Source organism: Herpailurus yagouaroundi, unplaced genomic scaffold, assembly GCF_014898765.1.
Source record: "Herpailurus yagouaroundi ecotype Mexico unplaced genomic scaffold, PumYag 188, whole genome shotgun sequence".
NCBI lineage: Eukaryota > Metazoa > Chordata > Mammalia > Carnivora > Felidae > Herpailurus > Herpailurus yagouaroundi.
The window spans coordinates 25785156-25799981 of NW_024412419.1; the positions used below are offsets into that span (position 1 = coordinate 25785156).

The 14826-nt window shown below is 49.6% G+C and overlaps 1 protein-coding gene across 4 annotated transcripts in view; it reads right to left on the bottom strand.

Moving 5' to 3' along the window:
• Positions 1 to 931: 931 nt before the first annotated feature.
• Positions 932 to 14826, bottom strand: part of XDH (xanthine dehydrogenase) — a 58323-nt gene continuing 44428 nt past the window's right edge. For all 4 annotated transcript variants that reach the window (XM_040496439.1, XM_040496438.1, XM_040496440.1 and 1 more), the window contains 12 exons: positions 13422 to 13613; positions 13107 to 13252; positions 12243 to 12324; positions 11596 to 11691; positions 10184 to 10312; positions 9441 to 9515; positions 7887 to 7939; positions 6057 to 6171; positions 4944 to 5009; positions 4492 to 4680; positions 3023 to 3199; positions 932 to 1394 (listed from right to left, as the gene is read on the bottom strand). In XM_040496439.1, the coding sequence (XP_040352373.1) occupies positions 1344 to 1394; positions 3023 to 3199; positions 4492 to 4680; positions 4944 to 5009; positions 6057 to 6171; positions 7887 to 7939; positions 9441 to 9515; positions 10184 to 10312; positions 11596 to 11691; positions 12243 to 12324; positions 13107 to 13252; positions 13422 to 13613 (1371 nt within the window). In that variant the 3' untranslated portion in view covers positions 932 to 1343. The remainder of the gene's footprint in view (positions 1395 to 3022; positions 3200 to 4491; positions 4681 to 4943; positions 5010 to 6056; positions 6172 to 7886; positions 7940 to 9440; positions 9516 to 10183; positions 10313 to 11595; positions 11692 to 12242; positions 12325 to 13106; positions 13253 to 13421; positions 13614 to 14826) is intronic.

Sequence of the window (14826 nt, forward strand, 5' to 3'; positions counted from 1 at the left end):
ACAGCGACGAAATCACCTGTGGGAAAAGCTAGAGGGATGCTTGCTCCTCTCCTGTGCTCTTTATCAAGTTCAAGAACTTGGGAGAATCGAAGCAGAGTTCAATAAGCCCAGATGTCACATCACAGTAAGGGAGCCATGTCTCTGATAGCTGCAGATCCCTTATGTAACTGGAGTTTTCGGGTCGTATATTTATAGACTTTCAGAGCCAGGGAAGGCTTTAGAGGTTAGTCCAGTCCAGTTCTTTCCTTCTAGAGTAAGGAAAAGCACAGAAAAGAGAAGTGACAGACTGAGGTCACACAGATAGAGACGCCGCTGGGATGAGAACCCAGGCTTCTTGACTGTGATTCTTCGGGTTGATCTTGATTTTCGTAGCATGATTTCTAAATGGAAATTACTCTGGCAACGAATGAAGATTTTTAATTTTTTATAAAGTTTATTGGTTTCGAGAGACAGAGAGAACACGCACATGGGAGAGGCAGAGACAGAGGGAGAGAGAGAGAGAGAAGATCCCAATCAGGCTCTGTGCACTGTCAGCACAGAGCCCGGCGCGGGGCTCGATCTGACGAACCGTGACATCATGACCTGAGCCGAAATCAAGAATCAGACGTTTAACCAACTGAGCCACCCAGGAGCCCCTCGAGTGAAACATTTTAAACCTGATTTCTTTTACTGTACAAAGGGGAAGAGAAAGAAACCTAGCACATTGTAGGTGCTCAGTAAATGTGTTGGTCGGCTTTGGATGGTATAGAATAATTTCCTTGCTGCCACTTAACAAGGTTAGATTAACCTTGAATTCGTTTCAGTGTCTATTCTCTTCAATGATCAAAGGTGGTTAGGGATTTGAATCTCACCCCACTGTCCCATTGCAAAGTTGACTATGGGTCAGCGGTTATAATGTGATGTTCATTGGTTTGAAGGGAAGACTTTCTGGTTTAGGATGGAAGCTTCCGGAGGCTGGGGGGGCATCTTCTTTGAAGGACAGACACTGTCAGCATCTGAGGCTATACAGCCTTGCCTGTGAGCTGGGACAGAGCACGTACACCTATTTGACATACATGATTAAAGCAGACATACAAAGATTCTCATTGCATATTAGCCACATGGGCCTAAGAGTTCTGAATTTGCTTATCATTATGTTTGCAAACCATATTTTTGATCAAAATCTTCAGCGAAAACAAAACAAAATCTTCCAATGCATTCCGTGTGCTTCCACACATCATCCTGATGACTCACAGCACCGTCACCCCATGACATGTATAGATCATGTTCTGCAGGCATGTCATGTCTCATGCTCCATGGAAACTCCCGCGCATAATAAGCAGCCTCTGCTGGGGGCTTTGTCGTCAGACCCTCACAGACCAGGGCTTACAGCTTTCTGCAGTGCCAGTGACACACTAGGAAGGAATGATAGAAAACTCATCACCAGGGTCTTCCCATAGCACAGGACACGTTGCCCACTCGGATGCCCATGCCACCTCCCACCACTGCCGGCCACCATTCCAAGGCCAGCCATCCCTCTGCAGTCTCAGCTGTTGGGAGTGCCCCCAGGTCAGGGCCCCCTAACTGCCTACTCGTTCCTTTAGTTTCGCCAAGCACTTCCCACGTGGGAGGCACTCTAGTAGGCCCCGAAGCCACAGGAATGACCAAATACGGAAGTGGTCCCTTCACACGTGCTACACACAGTCCCTGAAATCATGGTTGGGTCATAGAATCAGTTGCTCATGTAAACCTGCTGCAGGGATTTAACTCACTGGTGTGTTATAACAGAGCAAAGGGGCTTGGGTCAGAATCTGTGCTTTAGGTCCGAGGACCTGGAGGGCTTCATTAAATCAATGAGTTCTGCATCAGACTCTTTTCAAGGAGCTAACTTGGCCACCTGGGTAAGCTTATCGGGAGCCAGGCAGCACCTCGTCTCCCGGGGAAGGGATTGGGAAACTGTCAGCATGTGGCCATGGTGAGAAGGTTCTGGGCTGTGGGAAGGTTGCTGCAGAGTTGTGGGCATCCTCGCTGCCTGGAAACTCGACACGTGGTCTGGTGGTCTTACCCCATAGCTAAAGCTATTGGCAGATGACAGTGGCCTACCTGGGGACCCCTCGGTCTCCCTCACCCTTGGTGCTGAGGCCTGAAAAGGCAGACTGGCCTGCTGTCAAGACTCTCCCGCAACCTCCCATGCCTGGAACCCTTTTGGTCCACGAGTACCCATTTCACCTCTAAACCAAAAAGGCCCAACAAATCTTCCACAAATACCCAGGAGGAAATCCAACTTGGGTTATCAGGAAGAATCTGGCTCTGCTAACTCAACAGAGGCTGCTGTTGCAACGGCAGTTGGAGGGTCCTGTGTGGGCGGAGCCCGCTTCAGCACAACTCAGAGGCAACAGGGGAAGAACCTGTCCCTGCATGGTCCTCTGTGGCCAGGCGTTGTGCACTACAAGTATCATGGAAGCGCTTCCCACGGTCCAAAGACCATAGAATTCCTCCTACATGCTGCTATGTACACTAAGGTCGTAACCAGCCACCGCAAAATACAATTAGCTGGTTTCCTAAAAGACCACAAAGTCTCTGTGGGCACCCGTGTGTGCCAGCATCGGTATGGCATGTAGTCATCGCAGAACGAACGTGGTGCATCTAATCAATTCCTTAACTCCGCTTTTTGTCTCTGTCTCCACAGCACTCACACGGTGGCTTTCGCAAAGAAGGGTCCCCAAAGTGCTAGTGATGGACGCTAAAGACTAGGCTCTTCTGGACGTTTACCCATCACCCCCATCTTCAAGGGAAAAAATTAAATCTGTGGTTGACAGCTGTGCACCAAAGAGCCCTCTTTCCTCTGAGGAAGCCCAGCTACAAACTTCATTTCTTGCTCTTTTCCAGCAAGATCGAGGGGGTGCCTCAACGGCACAAGGAAGGCAGCGAGGACCCAAGGCTGCCCAGTGGACAGGGAGCCTGGCATCCCGCTCTCCTCTCTGCATGGGCCGCCTCTGCCCGGCCTCCCCCCAACGGAGTGGGCGCTCGAGGGGCCTCATACCAGCCTGGTGAACTGGTCCACGCAGGCGTTGCGGATCTTCTCCGGGGTGGCGGGGCTGTTTAGCTGGAAAAGCTTCTTCGTCTTACAATCCGGGTTCCCAGCTCGAGCTGCATGGATGGCATCCTTGATGGCGAAGAAGATGGAGGCTGCCAGGAAGAGGGGCGGTTCGCCGACAGCCTGGGCGGACAGAGCGCAGGACAGGGAGTCAGGCAACAGGACCCCAGCCTCTGCGCCAGGAGGGCTGGAGATGCCAGGAACCCCAGCCAGCCCCAGCGGGCCACGGCCAGCAAGACAGGAAGGCTGCTCATAATTCGTCAGGGCTGAGAACAATCAATCTGGTAAATGACTCAACCTCGATGGCGTTCTCAACTCTTACTGTGTCACTTTTCTCTGATGACACCATGCAAAGAAAATGTACCATTCAAAGCTGTTTTAAATAATTATATTTTATGGACAAAGTGTCTGACATGAATTTGGACCCTTCCTCACAGTTATAAGGCTGGGGGAATCCTCTACCTGCAACTCTGACACCCACATTTACAGGCACCTTAATTATACTTGTAGGCACCCTAATTATACTTACAGCGTCGTCTGGAATCTAAGCATCACGACCAGTAGGAATTGAACATTTTCTAGCAGAGTTGGTTTTGTTCCCCCAAAGCACTGACCAGAAATTCCATGTATCAAAAGCACTAGAGATGCTTATTAAAAATGCATGTTGCAGGGTCCTACTCCAGCCCTCCTGAATCAAATTTCTAAGGACAGGTCTCACCAAAATGTATTTTTTCGTGAGCCTGCAGTGATCCCAAGGCATGCTAAAGCATGAGAGTCGATGGCGAGATCACAAAGTGTCCCGGACCCAACCACGGTGAAGTAAATCATGAAAGGAACAAATGGGTATGTTTCACTGGTTACAAGTGATTACGTGTTTTCCTTCTTAGATTAGGACTGTATCAATCAGCTTATGGGATTTTCAACCAGTTTTCATAATTACTGGGGACCGGGAGGAAATAAGGGATGATTCTAATCCTTGAGGCATGCAGATCGAGTTTCAAGTCAGGTGCCGGCCACTGAAGGAGGCACAAGAGTTTGCACAGAAGTATTGCCCCATCTGCAGTGAATGTGCTATTTTTAAGGGATAACAGGGAGGGGTGTGTACCTGTGGGGTCCTCTTTAGGACCAAGCTCAAGATGCACACCTGCGACATAGATGTCAGTCAGGACTTGACCTACAGGACTGGATTAAAGGCATCTCTCCGAGTGCGCCCAAAGGAGCTGGCCTTGACCACACAGAGCTGGTGTCATCCCAGTTTTCTTTTTCCCAGGCAGGGACTGCCCATCGCTCCACCATCCTCACCAAAACTCGTGTCAAGCACCCTGGTCTCTTCCAGACAAGGCCCCTGCAGACCCACGCGGTAGGTGGGTCTTACCCCCATGTCCTCCTACAGTGCAGACCCAGGGCAACAGTACCTTGGACGCATAGATGGCCTTCTTGTTGGGACAGTCACGGAGCAGCGACACCCTGAACTCACTGGGGATGCTGCCAAACGCAGGGATCTTGTAGGTGCTGGGGCCACGGGTGTGCAGGCTCCCCTCCGGGGAGTAGTGCAGCTCCTCCAGGGTGAACAGGCCAAGGCCCTGGACAAACGCCCCTTCTACCTGCAGGCCAGACAGAGACCGTGGCCACTCTGCCTACCCCTCCCCAAGGACAGATACCGCTTCCCACAATAGGCGCCAAGCCCCACGGGGAGTGGGTGTGGAAAGAAGCTGAACACAGCCCTCTGCAGACAGCCCAGCTGGCTCCTGCCCGGCCTGGGATCAGCTATCTGGGCCTTCGCCAGGCAGCGGTGTAGGCAGAGCAAAGGCATTAGCACTGAAGGTTGGCCAAGTCCGTGACCACCCTGGTCACCCATGTGCCTTACCTGTCCAATATCAATGGCAGGGTTCAGACTGGAGCCGACATCCATGACAATATCTGTGCGGAGGTTCTAAAGTGGATGGCAAAATACAAATGGTGTGAGAAGAAAGGAATGTGCGGAATGATAGATGGGGCTCAGTGACCCTTAAATTATTGTGTCAACCCAGATAGGACTTTCAGAAGCAGCGTGCCCCGGGCATGCTCAGGCAGGGTGCTCCTATCCCTGTCAGTCTGCACTGGTATCGTGAATGCCGAGGTTTGAGTCTGTGACCACTAGGCAGGGGAAGGGAGTGGCCACACTCTTCAGGCGATCAGAAGGAACTGTGGACACACACACACACACACACACACACACACACACACACACCCATGAGCAGGAAGGCTGGTTCCCAGGCTCCTGGGACTTGGAACCTGAGTCTGGACAGATAGTGTAAGGAAGGGGACAACAAACTACATTCCACAGGCTGATTCCAGTCTGTGCCCTGTTTTTGTAGGCCCTGTGAGCTAATTATGGTGTTTACGTTTTCTTACAATTTTTGGAATGTTTTGTTTATTTGTGAGAGAGAGAGAGAGACAGAGTACGAGCAGGGCAGGGATAGAGAGAGAGGGAGACACAGAGTCTGAAGCAGGCTCCAGGCTCTGAGCTATTAGCACAGAGCCGAATGTGGGGTCCAGATCCATCAACCGTGACATCAGGACCTGAGCCCAAGCCGGACATTAACCGACTGAGCCACCCAGGTGCCCCAATGGTGTTTACGGTTTTAGATGACTGACAAAAATAAGAATATGTCGCGACATGTGAAAACTATGAGAAATTCACATTCAGTGTGCACAAATCACATCATACTGGAACACAGCCATGCCCATTTGTTTGCATACATCTATGGCTGATCTTGTGCTACAGTGATGGAATTGAGTAGTTGAGGCAGAGTCTTTGTGGCCCAGAAAGCCTCAAATATTTACTCTCTGGTCCTTCATCGGAAGTTTGCCAGGCTGTGACATCACGCATTATTCTCCCAGCCAGAAAGTGTGTCTCTATTGGTTCTTGATGTTTGCAACTCACTTGTTTCTCTTCTCTTTCCCCTAACTTAGTACTAAGATTTTGCAAACTTCTTACTTTATGATCTCCTGTTAAGCAGTCGATTTCCACTTCAGAGCAAGCCACCCCATAGCTGAAGTAGTGGAAGGGATTCCCAGAGTTCGTCTCAAAGCTGTAGCCAAGGTTGGGTGTTCTGGAGGAGACAACAGAAAACACTGCATATGTATTAAGATTAACATGCCCCCCCCCACCTACACACACACGCACACACACACACACACACACACACACACACACACAGCTTGTCCCACAAAATCCTAAGACTCCACAGGTTTTATTTTTTCATTCAGCTGCCCTTCAAAAGAGTCCACGTGTTTTTAGTATTTTGGACCTGTTAATGAAACCCAGGTATTCCAGAGTTTCTTGCCTCATGTCTGCTAGGATCTGCCAATGCCCTTATGTGACGCCTTCTGTACAGCCCAGGGGTGTATAGTATCCGTGTGCCCGCCTCTGTGTGGTAGAAGCAGGTGACACATTTGCCCAAGCTCACGAAGGACACGAAAACCACACCCAAAGGAAGTGTTGGATTAGAGTTCAAGCTCTCAGAACCAAAGCCCCTCCCTGTGCCACCTCCTGGGCTGCTGCTCACCTTTCTCCAGGGGAGAGTTAAGGTCAGCATCTCATGTCAGCCTGGGTGTACCTTTAACCCCTTGCCTGCATTTCTCCTCGGCTACTGGCCCCTTCTCGGTGTCAACAAATGATTCGGGGAAAGTGCTATTCATAAAAGCAGATGCTCTCTTCTACGTTATTCTTCTTTGATCCTGAGTATCTTACACAATTCCAAGTTCACACGAGCCACACGTGTGTGCGTGCATATTCTCCCACCTGGAGTTCACAGTACTCTGCCTCTCTGTTTTTCTACGCATGACACAGAAATAATGTGAGCTGAAGGGATCGGAATCTGCATGAAAACAAAACCAACTCGGAGCTGAGGGAAAAGGCTTCTCCCAGGAGAACCCACCACCTCCTTTGACCTCTGAGGTCATCATCTTCACCTGGGTGTTCCTGTATCCTACCCAGTCTTACCAACTCTGACAACGGAACGAGAACGTCCGAGAACATCTGCTCTAATCTCTGCCTGTGCAGGTCAAATGTCACATAACCCAGGGAGCACTGGCAAAACGTGACTTTGCCTAAAATGCATACTGAACTATTTTTCCAAACCCACTGATCTGTGAAAGAAAAGGTCCTAATTAAATTCTCCAGAGAAAACTAGAACATTATGGGAGATAGCAAATTGGATCGCATCTTCTTCCAGCCTTTACATCAACTGGGCGGGGTCTCTAGCTCTTCTTACTGCTACTGGAGTTCAAAGTAGCAGAAGGCGTGTGCTCTTTTCCAAGTCCCACGTCAAGTTCCCCTGAACTCTGCGCTTTGGAACGAGACCACGTGTTCTAAATCTTCCTCTCTTTCTGTCCCAGGAAAGCCTCCGTAAAGAAAGCCAACGCACACAGCAGAGTAACTAACACACAAGGGGAACGCCACACAGCAGACAGCCCTGGGTCTAGGGGAATGCCGAGGGAGGATGGTCCCACCACGTCGTAAATGAGGAAAAGGGCTCAGAAAGAATCCCTCATTTCTCCAAATGGAATGGTACACTTTAAGACCAGAACTAGAACACAGGTCTTCTCTTAATGGCAGCTCATGCTTTTGCCTCGTTGGCACATAGGTTGGCAATGCCAGGTATTTCAGAGCATCTTTCAATTGAAATTGACACAAGTCCCCTGAAGCGTCTCGGTGGGACTGCTCTCTCCTGACCAAAGGCTGAGAGCATTTGGTGCGGGAGGGGACTTCAGAGGCTAGGATGACCACAGTTTGTGAGGTGGGTGACAGCAGCATTGTCCTTACTTATAAAACCCGGTAGCAGACAAGCTCACTGCGTCCAGGTAGGCAGCTGTGACCTGAGGAGAGGAAAGAGACAACAGGAAGGGCTTAGCATGGGTGCCAGAATCCCTGACCCAGCACTAAGATTTCATGAGCTTCCCCTCCTCCTCCGGAAGCTGACCAACTATTTGTACCGGTGGTCCTCGCTTCCACACCCTGCCTCACATTCTCACTGCACTGGGTGACCGCACTGTGCTCTCACCTGCACTAGGTCCCCGCCATTGGAAGCCTGGGGGGCTACAGTAGCCTCTTAACTGGTCTTCCCCCATCATGTAGCCTCCCCATGCTGCCAGGTAGCCCAACCCAACCACAGTGAGCATCTTAACATACCATACTGCCTACATCACTCCCCTACTCTACAATTTTGGCTGACTCCCCCTTGTCCATAGAGCAAATGCTTCACATTAAGGACCCCAATCCTCTCTCTGGCTTTATGTTGCCCACGCGTCATCGCCACGCCAGCCAAACTGATGTATTTTAGTCCTTCCTTGTCCCCACACCTCTGCACCTCCATTCGTGTGGTTCCTGCATTGTACTTGTCCCAATAATTTTCTCCCCTCAACGACCAGCTCAAGTTTGCCTCTCTGGGTCTCCATGCTAAAAATCCAAACTACCAAAGTCAACCTACATTCATGGGGTATTTATGTGTGCGGTATCTGTGAGTGTAGGAAGGGAAGTAGAGGTCACGTGCGGCACAGTAAGGTGAGTGGGTCTGAGAAAAATAGCTTATTTTCTTTGAGTCTATGGAGGGAGACTAGTACAATCTGAGGTGGGTCAGGTGTGGGCTCATTTTCTATGTTCCCACTGTGCTCACTTTCCCACCCCAACCCTACTCTGGGAGATGGTAAAGCAGGGCTGCCCCTGAGATGTCTGCTTGTTGGAAGAGATGAAGCCCCCCGCCTGCCCCCAGAGAGAGACTTCCTTAACGCTTCCCTCTGAGGGTTCCCGACACACAGGCACCAAACCAGAAACCAGAGAACTGGGCTCATTCTTGTGAGGAGAAGAGTGGCTTGCCTGCCACTTGTAAAACCACAGGAAGGATATAAACTCTTGGGAAATGTCTTTTTCCCCACTCCTTCACAGATGGAGCCTCAGTGGACCCAGACTCCAGAGCTGAGGAAGGGGAAGTGCTGCGAAGCAGCCCTCTGAGAGCAGGTTTGAGGAAAACCAGACTCCTCAAGCCTCAGGACAAGCGGGGTACGGAACCAGGCCCGAGTCAGGCACCTTCAGCAGTCGCCCTACCTTCTCAGGCTCAGGGCAGCCAAAGCCCCAGTCGCCATGGGGTTGTCAAGATCCTGGCTCAGAAGTTTTCCTCCAGTGCCTTCCCTCCACTATGAAAACCATGGAGAAAGGGGCCCAGCAAGGTGGAGCATTTACTTGTGCTGTGAAACCCTACGGACCACTCAGCTTCTCTGCCTCTGGGACTAGATCGTGACCTATTCCTGCTGTGGCAGGGACAGAGAACCTGCCTTTAATTTCTCTCCTCTTCAAAAGCACGTTGGATCAGCTCAGACTTACCCAGTCTTCCCAGGAGCCACTGGGATTCTTTTTCTTGAAGGGTTCCAGCCTTTTCAGAATGGTCTGACAAGCTTCCTAAGAACACATGCCCACACACCAGACATATCAGTCTTCCGTATTTCTTGGCCCAGGCAAAATCCCAAGGGCCTCAGCAAGGCTACCTCCAAGTAATGCTGTGCCCAAGGTGCCACTCAAAGAGTCTTGCCACCGTCTTAAGAATGACTGGGTGGCTTCCACTCCAGGACCCTGCCACAGGAACTGGCATTGGCCCTTGCTGGGAGAACACCCGGTTCTTAGGCTACAGAAGATGAAATATGTGAGGGAACCCAAAGGAACTGACTTCTCCCATCAAATTCCTCTGTTAATTACAACCCCTATGTGGAAAGAGAAGTAAGTTGGTGGGACCCGGCCAGCTGCAAAATCAAATTCCAATTTCAGTCCATGGTCTTGTGGCCAGTTCTAACACTGGGGAGTATGTCTTTCCAGAACGTCCCCTGGGACTCTCCAAGTCTCCTCCCCATACTACACTCATCCTTCTCGACTTTGACAGAAGTGATTGTGGCTTTTAGGTCTCTCTTTCAACATGGTGTTGGGAGGAACAGCATTCTCTTGGATAAGACAGCCAAAGGCATGGCCACAGCCAAAGAGCCTATAAGGACCATTCCAGCTTCCACCCCAGTGAGCTCTCTGGGCCCAAAGCCCTTGACTGGCCCTCAGCTCTGCTGGCTCCCCAGGCTCCTTACATAGACGGCCTGTCCGTTGAGGTCAGTGCTGACGGAGGCAGCTGTGGGAGAAGTGTTAGGCACGGTGTTTGTGCTTGTCTCGCTGATGTAAATCTTAGAGGTGGGGATTTTCAGTGTTCTGCTGGCCACCTGAGAAAAGGAGACAACATCACTTTCTCAGGGAAGGCTTGGCATGGGGCTTGGTTGCCTTCTCCCCAAGACCGTTTCAGCTTCATCATTACAGGCAATAAAATAATTTTATAAGCTATAAGCCTATTGAGACTGGGATGTTCTTATATCTGTCTCAATTTGAAGCAGAACATTATGGAGTGATTTTGTTGCATAAAAAAATTCATAATCCTAATGGTGACTAGCAGTGCTTTCTAAAGCTAACCTTGGCTTTTTAAAAAATCTACTCTGGCCAGTCCATGAGCTAAGCAGGTGTTCCAAGTCTACTCCAGTTCCAACGTCCTAGCTCCTCTGTGTGGGGGAAACCTTTATACACACAACACAGCCTCTTACATAGTGTTAGGGAAGGTCACCAAAAATATGTGACCTACCGGGGGGCTCCCTGGGGGCTCAGTTGGTTAAGTGTCTTACTCTTGGTTTCAGCACAGGTCATGATCTCACAGTTCATGAGTTCAAGCCCCAAGTCAGGTTCCGCACACTGACAGTGCAGAACTCTCTCTCCCTCTCTCTTTGTCCCTCCGTTGCTCATGCTCTCTTTCTCTCTCAAAATAAATAAATAAACATTTGTTTTTAAATGTGACCACCAGTTGACCCATGAGCTGGACTCAAAGGATCAGAGGCTCCTCACCACTTCCCCTGTCCTTGGAATGTGGGTTCTGCTTGCCTTTCTGGCTCCCAGGGGCTGCTTCTAGGATACAGCCTCGAGATGATGACGTGGGATTGAGAACACCTGCACAGTAACTTGGCTCAACCCAGTTGAGGCCTCTCTCCCTACAAACTTTTAAGATTTGGTGGGCGGGGGTAGGGATCCATTTGTCTTGCTGCCACCCAAGGCAAGCCTCTCAGGTAAGTTCCCTTTGCATCTTAAAACTGTGACCTGCCAACCTGGGCCTCTTTTTTCTGTCTGCCTCTGCCCTCTGAGTACAGGGGCCAGTTTCAGATTACTCCCAAGAAGCTCTCGAGCAACTTGTAAACCAACACAACCCCACGGCCCTAGAATGTGGGTAACAGAAGTGACCTGAGTGGTCACCCGGCCAACCGCTTTGCACAGAGGAAGACACAGAGGCCGAGAGGGGAGAAGACTTGTCCGAGGTCACACGTAAATGGGCAGCGGAGCCGGGACCGACCACAGCTGAGGCCGGTTTCTGCTTCTAAGGTGTGCCACCACTCACTTGCTCATAGCGTCCTCCCTCACGTGGATGCCATGATGTCAGAGAGGACCCCCCCATGTGCAGGCTGCTCACCTGGACCATCTTGGTGTGAAGGCCTTGGCCCATCTCAGTGCCTCCATGGGTCAGCAGCACAGAGCCATCTGTATACACGTGAACCAGGGCTCCTGCCTACAGGAAGAGAAGGATTCCAAACACAAAATTGGGTCAATCCTAACTCAGCCAGATGCTTGGGGCCAATATTTCTGGAGCCCAGGAGAAAGAAAACTGGAAGCAGCATTTGGATTAAAGCCTCAGACTCCAATTAAAGCACCGTGAATCTTGTGATTTAATCATGTAGCCCTTCAACAGTTCCCGAAAAATTTCCACTCTCTCTCTTTCTGTGTGTCTTCCACAGAGGGAAGGAGGTCAAATGTCTTTGTGCTCATTCTCAGATGAAGCCATAGGATCAGAAAGGCAGAGTAGCTGTCTGTAGCCCTTCAGTCAGGACGAAGGAGACCTGAGAGTTGACCCCAGATGTCTGAGTCCCGTGCTGCCCTCACTGACCTGTGACATCCTGGACAAATAGGGATATGCAAGTTCAAGTCCATTTAAACAGCAGAGAGCCCCTCCACTCTGCTCTGGCACCAGCCACAACGACCTTTCCCATGTGATAGTGCAGACAGAGAGGGAAATGGGGCCCCAGTCCAGTGGAGAGGCACAAAATTATACAAGGCAATTACCTGATTCAGAAAAGGAAGAGTGAAGCTTATTCCAAACTTGGTAGGAATTATGGACAACCCTCTCTTCTTCCAACAATTCTCCCTGGAGAAAAAAAGGAAGATTCGCATAGAACATTTTCTATCATGGTTGTGTCAGCTTAGATGTAGTTTCAGTCAACATCTTTGTAAAGTTGGAACAAGGCATCTTTGGAGCTGCCCACATGGTACTTATCATAACTGAGTTGTGCCCCAGTTGGGCAAACCAAATGAAAAAGGGGTGCGATTTGTGTTCTTCAGCTGCGCTGAAGGAGGACCCATCCCTGAGGGTCTGCACTTGAAAGTATCAAAACTTCCTCCCAGAGTGGAGCTCAAACAGAGTCAGGGTGCTGTGACTGTACCAGGGAAGACAGTCACTTATGACACTCACTGATGATAGTGGTAACACCTTCTCTGTGCTTTCTGTTTGGTTTTCTGGGTAACTTAGTGAGGAAAGAGGGCCGGTGTAATTACCCCCATTTTACAGATGTTGAAACTGGGGCCTAAGAAAATGGAGTGACTGTAAGGTCACAGTGATAGATTCATGTTAGAGGCTGCTGCATCACTGTGGTGTTCTTAGTCCTCGGCTGGTGTGCTCCAACAGCAGATGAGTGTAAAGGTGAACCATATCGATGGGCTATGATACTGAGTGCAGGCTGTATATGCCCATCTGCCCCCAGGCTGAACAAATCATTTGAGTATCTTAAAGAGATGGCTGGGAGTGGGTCAGCAAACTCAGCACCCTCAAGCACCTTACTAGCTTGGTATTATGAGTATCGCAAATGTGCTGTAGGATATGAAACCCGAGAGAATGCCAGAATATCAGACTCCTCCCCTCCCGGTGCTTACTCGTTGAACTTGTCAACCTCCCTCTTCCGGGCATGATACTGAGAGCTTGCTAGGCATTCCTCCCAGCACCTGGGCAAGGTGAACCCCTCAAGCTTCTGGTTGAAGTGGGTCAGGTCTCCTTCCTTATACATGTTTTTCCTTCGCACCTTTGCAAGGAGAGAGACACTGAGGCCTTGTTGGTGGCAAGAGATGAACGGATACAACCTAAAGTTAAGGTTCCAACCCCTCTCCTCTGCCCCCGTGGGAGATGCCCAAGACACAAAGCCAATGTCCCCTCAAAGTAGGTTAACCTGTGCCACCAAATTCCCAGCTTACCTCCTCTGCCGGCAGCCCACAGGTCACTGCAACTTCACTCATCCAATGCTCAGCAATGAACATTCCCTGGGGCCCCCCAAAGCCCCTGAAAGCTGTGTTGGAGGGCAGGTTGGTCTTGCACATCCGCCCAGTGCCCCGGATGTTGGGGATGTTATAACAGTTGTCCATGTGGAAGAGAGCTCGTTCCATTATCTGCAGCAGAGGAAACCAAAATGGGAGACAGCAGTGCACCGATTTCATTGGCTCCTCAAGAAAGGGATGTTGAGGGCTGCACCCATCCTTGCCTTTCCAGCCCCACTGGTCACTGCTCCTCCTCAGGCCCAAATTATTTCTTCTCTGGTACTGCAACAGACTCCTTACTGGGCTCCTGGCCTCTGTGTCTCTCCCTCCTCTAATCTCTGCCTCAAACTACAACATAAGGTCATTTCGTGTCAACCTCTTGCTTAAAAATGGCACTTAATCTCTTCGGAGTAAAGTTCATACATCTTTCAGCATGGAACTCAAGACTCTTTATGACTTTTCCCCAATATATTTTTTCCTCTCTTCTGACTACATGTTACTCTCATCTGACATGCCCGCCCTCCCCTGCACCTTTCCCACCTACTAACATCCTTATTCAGTTCCTCCCTGGGGAAGCCCTTCCCAGACTCCCCAGTTAGGACTGGTCAGTTGCCTCTCTTAAAAAAGAAATTTAAAAAGCGGTGATTTTATGAATTATTTTTAATTTTTTAATGTTTATTTATTTTCTTGAATGATAGAGAGAGCACAAGTGGGGGAGGGGAAGAGAGAGGGAGACAGAATCTGAAGCAGGCTCCAGGCTCAGAGCTGTTAGCACAGAGCCTGATGCAGGGCTCAAACTCACGGACCACGAGATCATGTCCTGAGCCAAAGTCGGACGCTTAACTGACTGAGCCACCCAGGCACCCTTGAATTCTTTTTAAAGCAGTTTCTTTTCCCATTGAATTTGTATGGCAAGTAGTTTAAAGAGTCAAATACTTCATGGGGTACATTTTTGAAACTTGCATGTCTGAAATGTCTTTCTTCTCCTCTTACCCTTAACTAATGATTTGGATATATATAGGATTCTTGGTTGGAATTAGGTTTTCCAGTTTCCCTCAACATTCTGAAGGCATTTTGGTAGTGCATTCGAGCTCTCCAGTATTGACAAATCCAATCAATGTCTTTCCAGTTCTTGGAAATAGTTGTGTTTTTCTCCTCCCTGCAAGTTGTAAATCTTTATCTCCAGGTTTCTCCAAGTCACAGTGATATAACTTAGCATAGTTCTCTTTTCCTTCATTGTGCTTGTTACTGGATGGGCTCTTTTAATCTTAAACTGTATGCCCATTAGTTTGGGGAGATTTCTTTTTTTTTTCAATATATGAAGTTTATTGTCAAATTGGTTTCC